The sequence below is a fragment of the Cervus canadensis genome, chromosome 21 (assembly GCF_019320065.1).
Source record: "Cervus canadensis isolate Bull #8, Minnesota chromosome 21, ASM1932006v1, whole genome shotgun sequence".
Lineage (NCBI taxonomy): Eukaryota > Metazoa > Chordata > Mammalia > Artiodactyla > Cervidae > Cervus > Cervus canadensis.
Genome location: NC_057406.1, coordinates 35,277,683 through 35,291,543, shown reverse-complemented (window position 1 = coordinate 35,291,543; position 13,861 = coordinate 35,277,683). Strand labels below are relative to the sequence as shown.

The 13,861-nt window shown below is 40.3% G+C and overlaps 1 protein-coding gene across 3 annotated transcripts in view; it reads left to right on the top strand.

Annotated features, from left to right (window-relative positions):
* Nucleotides 1–13,861, top strand: part of ITPR2 (inositol 1,4,5-trisphosphate receptor type 2) — a 559,320-nt gene that overhangs the window by 295,468 nt on the left and 249,991 nt on the right. For all 3 annotated transcript variants that reach the window (XM_043440936.1, XM_043440938.1, XM_043440939.1), the window contains 2 exons: nucleotides 4,672–4,862; nucleotides 10,287–10,429. In XM_043440936.1, coding sequence (XP_043296871.1) covers nucleotides 4,672–4,862; nucleotides 10,287–10,429 — 334 coding nt within the window. The remainder of the gene's footprint in view (nucleotides 1–4,671; nucleotides 4,863–10,286; nucleotides 10,430–13,861) is intronic.

Sequence of the window (13,861 nt, the reverse complement as noted above, 5' to 3'; positions counted from 1 at the left end):
TTTTTGCTGTTGGCATTTACAGTGATTTCATAGGGCCGCCGGAATAAATGACCCCACCTCAGAGCCTTAAGACAACAGAAATGTATTGCCTCCCAGTTCAGTTCAGTTCAGTCGCTCAGTCGTGTCTGACTCTTTGCGACCCCATGAACCGCAGCATGCCAGGCCTCCGTGTCCATCACAAACTCCTGGAGTTTACTCAGACTCATGCCCATCGAAGTCGGTGGGCTGATCTCCTTTAAGATGGACTGGTTGGATCTCCTTGCAGTCCAAGGGACTCTCAAGAGTTCTCCAACACCACAGTTCAAAAGCATCAATTTTTCGGCACTTAGCTTTCTTCACAGTCCAGCTCTCACATCCATACATGACCATTGGAAAAACCATAGCCTTGACCAGACGGACCTTTGTTGGCAAAGTAATGTCTCTGCTTTTTAATATGCTATCTAGGTTGGTCATAACTTTCCTTCCAAGGAGTAAGCATCTTTTAATTTCATGGCTGCAGTCACCATCTGCAGTGATTTGGGAGCCCAAGAAAATAAAGTCTGACACTGTTTCCACTGTCTCCCCATCTATTTCCCATGAGGTGATGGGACCAGATGCCATGATCTTAGTTTTCTGAATGTTGAGCTTTAAGCCAACTTTTTCACTCTCCTCTTTCACTTTCATCAAGAGGCTTTTTAGTTCCTCTTCACTTTCTGCCATAAGGGTGATGTCATCTGCCAGTGCTGGCTAAAAGGTGGAAATCAAGGTGTCAGCAGCGCCATGCTCTCTCTGAAGACTTTAGAGAAGGATCTGCTCATGCCGTTCTCGTAGCCTCTGGTGCCAGCCGGTAGCCCTTGGTGTTCCTGGCTTGGAAATGCGTAAATCTAGTCTCCTTCCATCTTCACATGGTGTCTTGCTCTCTGTTTCTCTTCTCCCCTTCTTATGAGGACACAAGTTGTATTGGATTAGAGCCCGCCCTAATCTGACATCAACTTAACTTGATTCCGCAAAGACCCTATTTCCCAGTATGGTCACCTTTCCAAGTACTTGGGATTAGCACTTCAACACATATTTTTTGGCAGACACAATTCAACAGATAATAGCATTATACATGTTGATTAGAATATGAACAATATGCTTATTTAATCCTATTTAACACACACTGTAGACCCTTTCAGTTAAGACTTGCATTTTTTTTCAACTCAAAGTAATTAATTGTCTTCTATATTTTCTTAATCATTTCTTCTCTTCCATTGTCTTGGATGTTTCTTTCTGGAGCTTACATTTATTAGATATTTGACTTCCTGGGTGACCCTCCCTATTTAATTTTCTCTCTGTTTTAGTTTCCCTTGGGCTCATTTTTATGCATAGTTATTTTATTTAATGGAGAAGGAAATGGCAATGCACTCCAGTATTCTTGTCTGGAGAATCCCATGGACCAAGGAGCCTGGTGGGCCACAGGCCAGGGAGTCGCAAAAGAGTCAGACAGGACTGAGCGCCTAACACTCACACATTTTATTTAAAATATGGTCTATTATAATACTTCATCTATCATTATAGATGAGTCTTCAAGTCTTTTCACATGAGTGAATTTTCTAGATAACAAATGCTTATTCCATTTAGCACCACAGTAATTCTAGATGTACTATTTTTTTTTTTACAAAGTATTTCCAACTTTTTTATATTGTCCCTTTGACTCTTTTATGCTTTGTATTGTGGAAGATCCCTTAATTTTCCCAGTTATCAAAGTGTTAGTTAGTTGCTCCGTCGTGTCTGACTTTTTGCAACTCCATGGACTGTAATATGCCAGGCTACTGTGTCCGTGGAATTCTCCAGGCAAGAATATTGGAGTGGATAGCCATTCCATTCTCTAGGGGATCTTTCCAACCCAGGAATCAAACCTGGGTCTCCTGCACTTCAGGCAGATTCTTTATCACCTGAGCCACCAGGGGGTCCTTATTCCCATCTTTTTCAGCCAACTTTGAAATTTCTTTTGTACAATCTGTGCAGTCCTTTCAATTTCCAAGATTGATTTCTTATTTTTATTTTCTATGTTTTTGAATGTGGTGTGTGCTCACATTTTCTGAGGACAATAATTAGAATTATTTGAATGTTTTTTTGTGTGTGTGCTTCCCTGAATCATTTCTGTTTTCACTGGGGCTAGTTATTCTGTTTGTTTTAATTAGTTTTTATTGGAGTATTCTTGCTTTACAATGTTGTGTAAATTTCCACTGTACAGCAGAGTGAATCAGCTGTACGTATGTAAATACCCTCTCTTTTTTGAATTTCCTTTCCATTTAGGTCACCAGAGAGCCCTGAGTAGAGTTCCCTGAGTTGTACAGTAGGTTCTCATTAGATAGTCTGTTTCATTCCTAGAAGTGCATACGTGACAATCCCAGTCTCCCGATTCATCTCACTCCCATTTGGAGTCCCTATGTTTGTTCTCTACATCTGTGCCTCTCTTTCTGTCTTGCAAACAAGATCATCGGTACCATTTTCTAGATTCCACATATATGCATTAACATGCGATATTTGTTTTGCTCTTTTAAAAAATACTCATTTATATTTTGGCTGTTCTGGGTCTCGGCTGCTGCTCTCCAGTTTTCCCTGGTTGTGGTGGCTTCTCTTGTTGCAGTGCACAGGCTCTGGGCAAGCAGGCTCAGTAGTTGTGGCACATGGGCTTAGTTGCTCCGAGTCATGTGGAATCTTCCTGGACCAGGGATCAAACTGGTGTCCGCCACACTGCAAGGCAGACCCTTCACCACTCGACCATCACGGAAGTCCCAGGGCCATTCTTAATGTTCTTGCTTTTCCCTTTGACTCGTGGTGGTATGTCATAGTTATAAAGATCTATAGATGACCTGCACATCCCACTGCAGTTTTGAGAGTCTGTTTGTCTACTAGCTTTCTCATGTAAATGACAAGGCTTACCCTGAATTCTGGGTGAGGGAAGAATACAGGAGTGGGTAGCCATTCTCCAGGGTATCTTCCTCACCCAGGGAACAAACCTGGGTGTCCTGCATTATAAGTAGATTCTTTACCATCTGAGCCACCAGGGAAGCCCCTCCAAAATGATACACAGGCTTTCTTGGAGTGTATGTGTGTGTGTGTGAGAAGACAAGCTGGAAATACTAACAAGTGTTAAAATCAGGAGGTTTTTCCCCATGGGTTGAAATCTTTGATATATTTTCTCTTTTTACTGGGATTGCCTCCTCTCTCCCCTGCATTCTACTTCTTATTTGATCAAGATCTTTGGAGTTACTTCCAGCCCTATTCCGTTTCTCTGTCAATTCCTAACACCTTCATTTGGCATCCTTTCCAGGCAGGTATTCTTGTTTCTTGAAAGAATGTCTCTGCATTTCTCTAGCTTTATCCTGTGGGTAGAAGCCTCCGCTGCTTGTCACTCTGTTTATGCTAGGCAGAGACCAGAGGGCCTGAACTTCCCAGCTATTCAGATGTTGTTCTTTCTGGAGTAGCCAGCTGACTTTCCCACCTCCCATGTCCACTCTATGTATTGTTTGGCTGGAAACTTAGAAGGCCTGTTCTAACTCTAATCTCTTGCAGAGCAATTTCTTCTCTTCTTTCTCTGATGGACGAATCCCATCTTCATTCTGCTTGCAAAAATGCCTCAACATTTCTGGTTTTTTTTTTGCAAGCTATCTTGTTTTTTAGCATTGTGATATGAAATGAAAGTGAAAGTGTTAGTTCCTCTGTCATGTCTGACTCTTGGTGACCCCATGGACTGTAGCCCACCAGATTCCTCTGTTCATGGAATTCTCCAGGCAAGAATACTGGAGTGGGTAGCCATTCCCTTCTCCAGGGGATCTTCCCAACCCAGGGATTGAACCCAGGTCTCCTCTGTTGCAGGGAGATTCTTTACCATCTGAGCCACCAGGGAAAACTATATGTCTATTAAAATATAAATTTCAGTGGATCTTGGAAAGAAGAATGTACACTGTGTACTATTTCCCAATGCAGATTTTCTCATACTTTTCAATTTTTTTATTTCTTGTCTCAGATGTTTTACCATATGCAGTTTTGTGCATTTTGCCTGTGTATGCATACACATATACACAAGAATTATATTTATAAAATGGACTGGCAGGATCTTGTCCTATATTTTCTGTCTGCTTTTTAATTGTCCTCTGCATCTAGGAACGTCCAAATATATATGATTGTTATACAGTATTTTTCCATATTTATGCTATATAAAGTACATTTTAAACATTAACCATCAAGAAATCAAATAAGTTCTTGAATGTTTAATGAGTCTATTTTAATCATTGGTCTTAAGAACTAAGACACTCAAGTTAAACACTTTTGTAGTTGTGTAAAATAATTTAATGGCAGAACTTGAAGGTCTGATAGTTTTTTAACCCCATTTTATTGAGATATACTAGGCATATAATATTGTCATTGATGTATGTATATATTATGAAATGATTACTACAATAAATTAACAATCATCTCACAGTCATAATTTTTTTCTTATAATGGGAACATTTAAGATCTCCTCTCAAGAACTTTCAAATATACGCTATAGTATGGCTAACTATAATCACCATGCTTTACATTACATATCAGAATTTGTCTAATTTTTTCCTTTATATTTGTTCGATCTTAATTGTTTTGATACCATGCAAGTAACTTTAGTCAAATTAAGAGGAAAGTGTTTAAATCTTTCTTTTTCAGCAAAGAATCGCGGAATTGCCATTCCAGTGGATTTGGACAGCCAAGTGAATACTCTTTTCATGAAGAGTCATTCAAATATGGTGCAGAGAGCGGCCATGGGCTGGAGACTATCAGCTCGCTCTGGACCACGCTTTAAGGAAGCTCTTGGAGGGCCTTCTTGGGATTACAGAAATATTATTGAAAAGTTACAGGTACAATAAGAGCATGAAATGACATTAATATTTTCTAAATTATAATTTAAAATATGTGGCTATATAAATTGTGATTAAAAATATCAAATTCTAGTTGGGGACCAGGCTTGTTTACAAGGTCCAACCAACACTATCTTTTTTAAAACATTGCTTCCAGATAGAAGTTGTTGGGAGTCTTTTTCTTTTTTTCTTTTTGGGTAGGTATTATTTAATTGTTCTGACAGTAAGGTAATGGGTCTTAATATCAAAATAATAACTGTGATACATTTGGTGGAATAATTTACTATGAAGACCCATGTAATAAATATTTCACAACCTTGCTTCAGTTCATGTCTCAATATCCTTTTATATTTCTTTGATGAGAATGGTGTGAGCACCTTTACTCCCAAATTATTTGCATAGTATCCCACTCCTGTGTTTGGCCTGGACATTCTGGGACACTGAGTAAAGAGAGGCATTGTATTCTACCTGGACTGCCATCATGAAATACCACAGACTGGGTGGTTTAACCGACAGAAGTTTCTTTCTCACAGCTCTGGAGCTAGAAATCCAAGATCAAGGTGTTGGCAGGTTTGTTTTCTTCTGAGGTCTCACTCCTTGGCTTGCAGGTGGCATGCTCATCACCGTGTCCTCATATGGTCTTCCCTCTGTGCACATACACTTCCCTGTCCTAATTGCCTCTTATACGGACACTGGTCATTTTGAAGTAGCGTCCATCCATATGAATTCATTTTACTTGAATTACCTCTGTAAAGGCCCTGACTCCAAATACAGTCACATTCTGAAGCGTCGGTGTGTATGTGCTGTGTGCTCAGCCGCTCAGTCGTGTCCGTCTTTGTGGCCCCATGGGCTGTAGCCCTGCCAGGCTCCTCTGCACATGGAATTTCCCAGGCAAGAATACTGGAGTGGGTTACCATTCCCTTCTCCAGGGGATCTTCCTGGCACAGGGATTGAACCCATGTCTCTTGCATCTCCTGCATTGTCAGGTGGATTTTTTTTTTTTTAACCACTAATGCCATTGGGAAGCCTCAAAGCACCAGGATTAGGGCTTTATCATATGAGTTTTGAGAGGGACACAATTTGGCCCATAGGAGATACCTTCCCACTCACATAATCAGTGAAAGATTTCATGGCACAAACTGGAATATGGCTTGAGGAAAGTTTTTGGCATGGAGAATGATCAGAACATGAACTGGAATAAATATTACAAGGTAATGAGTAGATTACTTGGTGAAGATTCAGAGTTTTAGTAGATGAATGTAGTCTCCCCTGTTTGACACAACTAGAGAAAGCCCGTGGACAGCAATGAAGACCCAGCACAGCCAAAAATAACTAACTAAATAAATAAAATTATAAAAAAAAAATGAAGGCAGGGTCAGCAGACCTGGTGGTTCTCAGATGGAGATAGAGAGGGAGCATGAAGGACATTGAAGAGGCATGATGATTGGAAACTAGGTGACATTATAGACCCTGGACTGTCGGAAGGAGAGAATACAGTAGAAGGATGTTGGCTATGCTCATTGAACACACAGTGAATTAGATTTGTTGGCTACTGAAAGTATTGGAAGGTAGGTCTATATTTGGAGGTAGTAGTTGGTTGGTATTGCTAAAAGAGAAAGTATAGTGATAGGGAAAACAAAGAACATGTTTTTAGGCTGCCAGAAGTTGCAGAATGGCCAAATAAAATTTTAGATGGAAAAAAGGCACAGTCAGAAAGGAGGCAAGCAGGTTCATGAGAGACAGAGGAGCAGACATTTCAGGGGAGAGATGGTCATGTCAATCAGCATAGAGAGGGCATGCTTTCAACTTATTTCAGCATAGTCAGTGGCATTCATTGGATAAATATATATTTGATGAATACTCTGTACCGGCTACTGTGTTAAGTACTGGAGATAGAGCCATGAGGTCTGTGTCCTCATGGAAAATGCATTGTAACCCATTAAGTAAATGATATAATGTTAGGTAATTAAAACTTCAATGAATAAATCATGATAACAGTATGATGGACTCACTGGGAGAGTGATCCTGTAGTGAGGGAGCGCTTCTCCACTGAGGAGACGTTGACATCCAAATGAGGAGGAAGAGTCTATTCAGAGAGAGCTTTGTGAGAAAGGAAGAGTAAATGCAATGATGCTTTGGCAGGAATGAAGTTGGGGATTTGAAAGACCAAGAGAAGCCCATTGGGGCAGATGTGAGCAAAGGAAGAGAGTCTTATGAAATAAGGAGCCAAATCGTGTAGAGACTGTCATGCATAATAGTGTTTGGCTTTATTCTAAATGTGATGGAAAATCACTGGGGATTTTTAGCAGAGAATAGGCATGACTTGGTTTACCTTTAAAAAAACACTGTGGATTTAGAGTGGTGAATTGACTATCGGGTCCAGACAGAAGCAGTGAGTCTAGTTCATTAGCTATTGCATTAATTCAGGTAAAAGGTAATGGGGGCTTGGCTTAAGGGGGTAGAGATAGCAATGAAGATAATAAATTTTGGATACAGTTGGTCCTAGAGCCATTGGGGCTTGGTAGATGGATGGGTGAGTTGTGGGATGTTGGAAAGAGAAATCAAGGATTAGCCTTGGTATAATATGATTAGATCATTTGCTAAGGCAAGGAAGAATGGGAGAGTTGGAATCAAGAGATTCTGTATGGAGAATCTTAAGACATGGCTATGTCAGTTATCTGTATGGATGTGTCAAACAGACTGATGGATGTATGAGTCTGGGGTGGTTTAGAAAGATATCAATGCAGGAAATATAAATGTGGGAATTTTCAGCATACATATGATGTCAAAACCATGCAGTTTCATGAGGTTCCTCACAAGAAACTTAGATATAGAAGAGAAAGGACCAGGAAATTGGTAAAGGAGTAGTCAGGACACAGGTGGAAGATTAGGAAAAATCTGATGTTACAGAACCAAGAGTAGAAAGTGTTTGACGAATCAGGAACAGTGTGTAGAATGCCTAGGTAAGATGAGGACAGAAAAGTAACCACTGAATTTAGCAACATGGTGATGATTGCAGCTAAGTGGTATTCAATGATTACTAACATTAAGGAGTGGCCAGTACATGTTAGAGGCTGATTTTTCTTTTTTTTTTTAGTTTTTTTAGCCATTTTAAAAATGAAGTATAGTTAATTCGGAGGGTAGTGAGAGCTTCCCTTGGGGCTCAGACAGTAAAGAATCCACCTGCAATGCAGGAGAACCGGTTTCCATCCCTGGGTCAGGAAGATCCCCTGGAGAAGGTAATGGCAACCCAACCCACCCCAGTATTCTTGCCTGGAGAGTTCCATGGACAGAGGGGTCTGTTGGACTACAGTCCATGGGGTCCCAAAGAACTGGACATGACTAAGCAACTACTTCACATAGTTAATTTGCAGTGTTGTATTAGCTTCAGGTGTACATCAGTGATCATTTTTCAGATTATTTTCCATTATAGGTTATTACAAAACATTGTAGAGGCTCTTGTATGTATTTACTTTTAATCCTCACAGCAAGCCTATGTAATTGCTAGTATCATTATCCTGGGTTTTCACATTGGGGAAACAATGAATCAAAGAGATTATATGGTTGACCCATGATAGAAATAGGAGATGAAGACTCACATCATAGATGCCTGGACACAATTTGTTTAGAGAATAAAATGAAGTCTAGAGATAATCTGAAACAGAGGTATGTTTTAGTGATGTTTTCTTAACTACAGTAACTGTGGTCACATTTGATAACCATATTCTCTTCCCGCCTTTGTACAATATCTAGTTTCCGTTTATGTGATTTTTTTTTCCCTCCCCGGTAGTCTCTCTCAACTATTATGAGGAATTTCTCAGAAAACTTATTTAGTAATTGAAGGGGAAATGATCACTTTTTCTAAAAGGGAAAGAAAGAGTTAAACAAGAGTTAACTCCTGAAATCTAGTCATAAAAAATCAGGAGACTACCAGGAAGAAAATAACTTAAAAACATATGCTGAGAGTAACAATCAGCAATTGGCAGTCAGTTTTCTGCTTAATAGAATAAAGCCACAGTTATGGGCAAATAAGCTATTGCTTTATGTGAGTGTTTTTTTTTTTTTTCCCAGTTTGTTTTCTTAGTTAATTTTAAAACAAAAAGGGGAGGCTTTCATCATTAAATAATGCTCAGTAAATTATCATTGCTTATAGTTAATTTAAGAAGCATGTCAGTTGACTGCTTTCAGCTATAATTAACAGCTAAAAGTGGCTTAAATAATAAACAAAATATATCTTTTCACACGCAAGGAATCTGAAACTAGGGCTCTTCCTGAGGTGTTTAATTCAGTAGCTCCATTGGTCGGGGTTCCAACCACCATTAGTCTGTTGACTTTCAGCTTAAGGCTGGTCTTCGAAGGTCCTTTGAGGGCTGCCTTGTATTTTGAATTTTCACACTCTGAGGCTATCTTAGAAGCCATAGATAGTTTCTAAAGAATCTGCCCTGCCCACTCCCCAGCTCCATACACACCCTCACACTCAGCAGACTTCACTTGATGTCTTATTGGCCAGGACTGTGTCACAGAATCACGCCTAACCAGTTGTTGGCAGGGGAAATGGAATGACCATGACTGGCTTAAACCAATCAACCTTGACTCTAGGGGAGGCGGGCAGGAGAGAAGCTCCCTGACAGTGTTCCCGGAGATTCTGTTAGCAAGGAAAAGGATGAGGAAAGGCTACTGGTAGATGATCAATAGCATCCATCAAAAAGTATAATTTGAAATACTACTAAATGTCATCGAACCGTTGTATAGTACTAATGCTGCTTCAGGTAATATATCAGGGAATTTCCCCCACTGGAAAAAACGGTCAGTTCCAGGTGACCAGTGACACCCGTGAAGTCTTTTTTAGCTGTTCCTGGAGCATACTCTAACTCCAATTTGAGGAATACCTGCACTGTCTGTAGGCTTCCCTGGTAGCTCAGTTGGAAAAGAATCTGCCTGCAGTGCAGGAGACCCAGGTTCGATTCCTGGGTCTGGAAGATCCACTGGAGAAGGGAACGGCTACCTATTCCAGTGTTCTGGCCTGGAGAATTCCATGGACTGTTTAGTCCACAGGGTCGCAAAGAGTTGGACATGACAGAGACTTTCACTTTCACTTTTGCACTATCTGTATTACAGTCCTAGACACTGTGGTGCTTGTAGCAGTGGCTTTACTGACTTTTCGTCTTTCCTGTATATTCTTAGAAATCTATAGCTACCCACTCCTCCTTTAGCACATAAATGATTAAGGAGATCCAGGAAGTATTCAGACAGAAAGCCAGCCTGTGCTTAAAGCACACGTATCCAGTGCTTTGGGAAGTAGGGTGCCTCTTCTCTGAAAGTCCCACACTTCATTTGTGGTTAGTATTCATAAGCTTGTCATATTTTTAAAGGATGAAATCTGAGTCAGGTCTTCACATGTCTTCTCTTGTGTTTATTCCTTAGGATGTAGTGGCCTCCTTGGAGCAACAGTTCAGCCCAATGATGCAGGCTGAATTCTCAGTGTTGGTGGATGTGCTGTACAGCCCAGAACTGCTGTTTCCTGAGGGAAGCGATGCGAGAATAAGATGTGGTGCTTTCATGTCGAAGTAAGTGGTACAGCCAAGATGCCGCAGGTGCTGCCGCCCAGAGCCTACCTCTGACACCCCTGCTTTCTGACGCTGCTGGTGCCTCATGACCGTCCACAGAGCATGTGAAGCGTCTAAAACCCCTGCAAACGTACTTCCAAAATCATTAGTGTGATTCAATGGAAAGTTTGTTTTGGTGATTTTCAGGTTATCATATTTATTAACATTTACTGAAGATGAAATATATCATTGGGCACAAAATATCACATAAAAGAATATCTTGGTTCTGAGTCCTTTCTGTAGCTATATGGTGTGAACTTTTAAAAGATTTCAGTTTAAGGCCACTGATTTTCCTTAAGAGAAAGAGGAAGGAAAGGGAACTAGCATTTATTGAGTTCTTACTCTGTGGGCTATTATCCTGTGGGTGCTTACCCATGTTATCTAATCTGCACAAATGCTCTGAGAGATTGGGCCACATTTTAGAGATGAGAAAACTGAGGCCCAGGTGTTAAGTCTTGACCCGGCACTCAGCCATGCTGCCTTGATGAGGCTCATCTAAAGCTCTTTCATTTATGTATTTCTCTTAGCATTTTTGTGGTATTGTCAGGTCTATTGCAGTGGATGTGTTTATCCTAGAATATTTTCATTTTAATGGTAAAGGAGCAGTTCTCAAGGCAATATAAGCAGTTGCGAGAGAAAGTTTTGGGTAGCTCCAGAAAGATGCATCTTAATGTTGAGGACCCTTCACTGAATAATTTGTGCAAGTAATCACATGTTGACTCAAGATGGCAAGGCAGAGGTACATGGTCTCCTTGGGGAGAGAATCTGGATGAAGGGTCAGAAGAAGCTGCAACCCCCTTGACCATTATTTGTCACAGCCTCTTCTGTATGGTTGAGAGTATGGCTGAAATGGTCTCAAAACCTCCTCTATTGACTGTGACATAGTGAGGCAGAAATTGAAGGATGAGGGGACACAGGAAGTGCGTTTCTTTCTTTTACCAGTTAAAGTTGGGATTTGGGGAGAGAGAACGAGGTATGGGGTGAGAGGAACCGACTACAGGGGTCATGTTGAAGAGCAGGTGGAGTTTCTACATTATGGCCAGAATCAGGAATTCTTGACTCTTGATCATTGTATCTTAAGAAGCCTGGGAAGAATGGACTTGTCTGGGCACTAACCAGCCTTCTTATAAGCATTTTTAAATGAAGAGGTCTAGAGTGTCTGTAAAACTGCTGACTGTGGAAGCCACTGGGGAAAAAAAAAAGTAGAGATGTTGTCTAGTATAAAAATAGGGTCTTTGACAAATATACTTTATCTCCTATGAATATATATCAATGTATATATAACATAGGTTAAAAAATAGGCAATAAACCTGAGAATTTTATCCCCAGGATATTCATATGATGCTATAGCTGTATCCCAGAGCCTTGATGGTCTAAACAAGTGATTGGCAAACTCTGGCCCACAGGCCATTGATAATTTTTGCAACTAAAGTTTTATTGAAACATAGCCACACACATTCATTTACGTGTTGTCATCAGTGGCTACTTTCTTACTATTACAGCTGAACTGACTAGTGGCCTAGTCTGCATGGCCTCCAGAACCTAAGCTATTTATGGTTCTGCCCTTTAGAAAAAGAGTTTGCTGATTCAGTGTCAAGAATTAGTGTCAACATGATAACTATACATGGTTATTAATATGAAAGTTTAAATTCATTACGACACAGATAAAATGCTTAGTCTCTCAGTCGACATTTGCCACATGTTAAGTACTCAGTAGCCCTAGGTAGCTACTGGCCAACAACTAAGACAGCACAGTTACAGAACATTTCAACGATCTCAAAGAAAATTCTGGTCTAGAACTTAAGGATATAGGTGTGTGAGAAGGTGATGTAAAGTAACTCAAAATGTCAAGAAAATATTGACCTGTGCTGAAGATGAAGCAAGTCTGTTGCAATATTAGGTAAATTCAAAGGAGAGAAGCAGAGTGACATGATAGTGAGAATGTATCACAGGTCCTACATTCGGGTGGAGGAAGAAAAAGTCACACATAGTTTAGTGGTTAGAGAAAGGATTTTTATGCAGTTGTATGTGAGTGATTGTAGCATGGCTTGAGGCTCGGGGATATCTGTTTACTTCTTCCATAATTCTGGGAGGAGCCAAGAATTTTATTTGCAAGGGTATCTATTACAATAAAATTAGAATCCAACATCGTTAATTGCTGTAGGTCTTAAGTGGGGCTTCTGACATCCTCAGATGAATTGAATTATTGGGACTTGTTGAGTCAGATGGGTCTGCTGGAGAATGTCAGGGCTAACCCCCAAGAAAGGACCAGATTTCACATTAGTCACATGCAGTGAGAGAGAAGAGAATAGGTCACTGTGAGTATTGGCTTTTATGGTGGTTGCATGTAGTTCATTCATATCCACACTTACTCCTCCCTTATGAAGGAGAAGCTTAATGTTTCCCATATTATGGGATGTAACTTATGAAGAGGAAACCATTGATTTGTAAAAAAGAATTGGGAAAGAATATAAAATATCAGCATGCATCTCATATAGAAAAAACTTTTTGTGATCATTATATAAATACACTCACATTCATGTATTTGTATGATGAATTGTTTTGTGAAACTTACTCTTTACTTAGATACAGAAAAAATTTGAAAGCCAAATGATCTAATTCAAGCAAACATTATTTGATAGATGAACACTTTGTATAAATCCCAAGCAAGTGTTCATTTTTTCCCACCAATATTTTCAAATGGTTAGTGAATTAAATATTTTATCTAAAGAAGAGTTAAAGAAAATAGAAATAGCCTAAGAGAGAAAAATGTCAAACGAAATTTAGTGTCCACCAAATGATTTTCATGAGCTTCCCTGGTAGCTCAGCTGGTAAAGAATCCGCCTGCAATGTAGGAGACCCTGGTTTAATTCCTGGGTTGGGAAGATCCCCTGGAAAACAGATAGGCTACCCACTCCAGTATTCTTGGGCTTCCCGGGTGGCTCAGACGGTAAAGAATTTGCCCACAATGCAGGCAGGATACCTGAGTTCGATCCCTGGTTCGGGAAGATCCCCCGGAGGAGGACATGGCAACCCATTCCAGTATTCTTGCCCGGAGAATCCCCATGAACAGAGGATCCTGCCAGGCTACAGTCCATGGGGTCATAAAGAGTCGGACATGACTGAGCAGCTAAGGACAGCACAGTCTGTAAAAAAAAGACTGAATAACTGTCTTCCAGAGAGGCAGGTTTTTGTTTCTTGCCAGAACTTTTGACCAACAAATGTACCTGACCACATGGACACATAGCACCCTGTCCAAATGTAACATGTCTAAGAGGAAATCACTTGTCCTTCCCAACATGAAATAGGTGTCATTTAAAACTATCATTGCCCATCTACTAACCCAACTCATACATTTCAGGCATCTGTGATCTCCCTTCCTTCTGTTTTTCC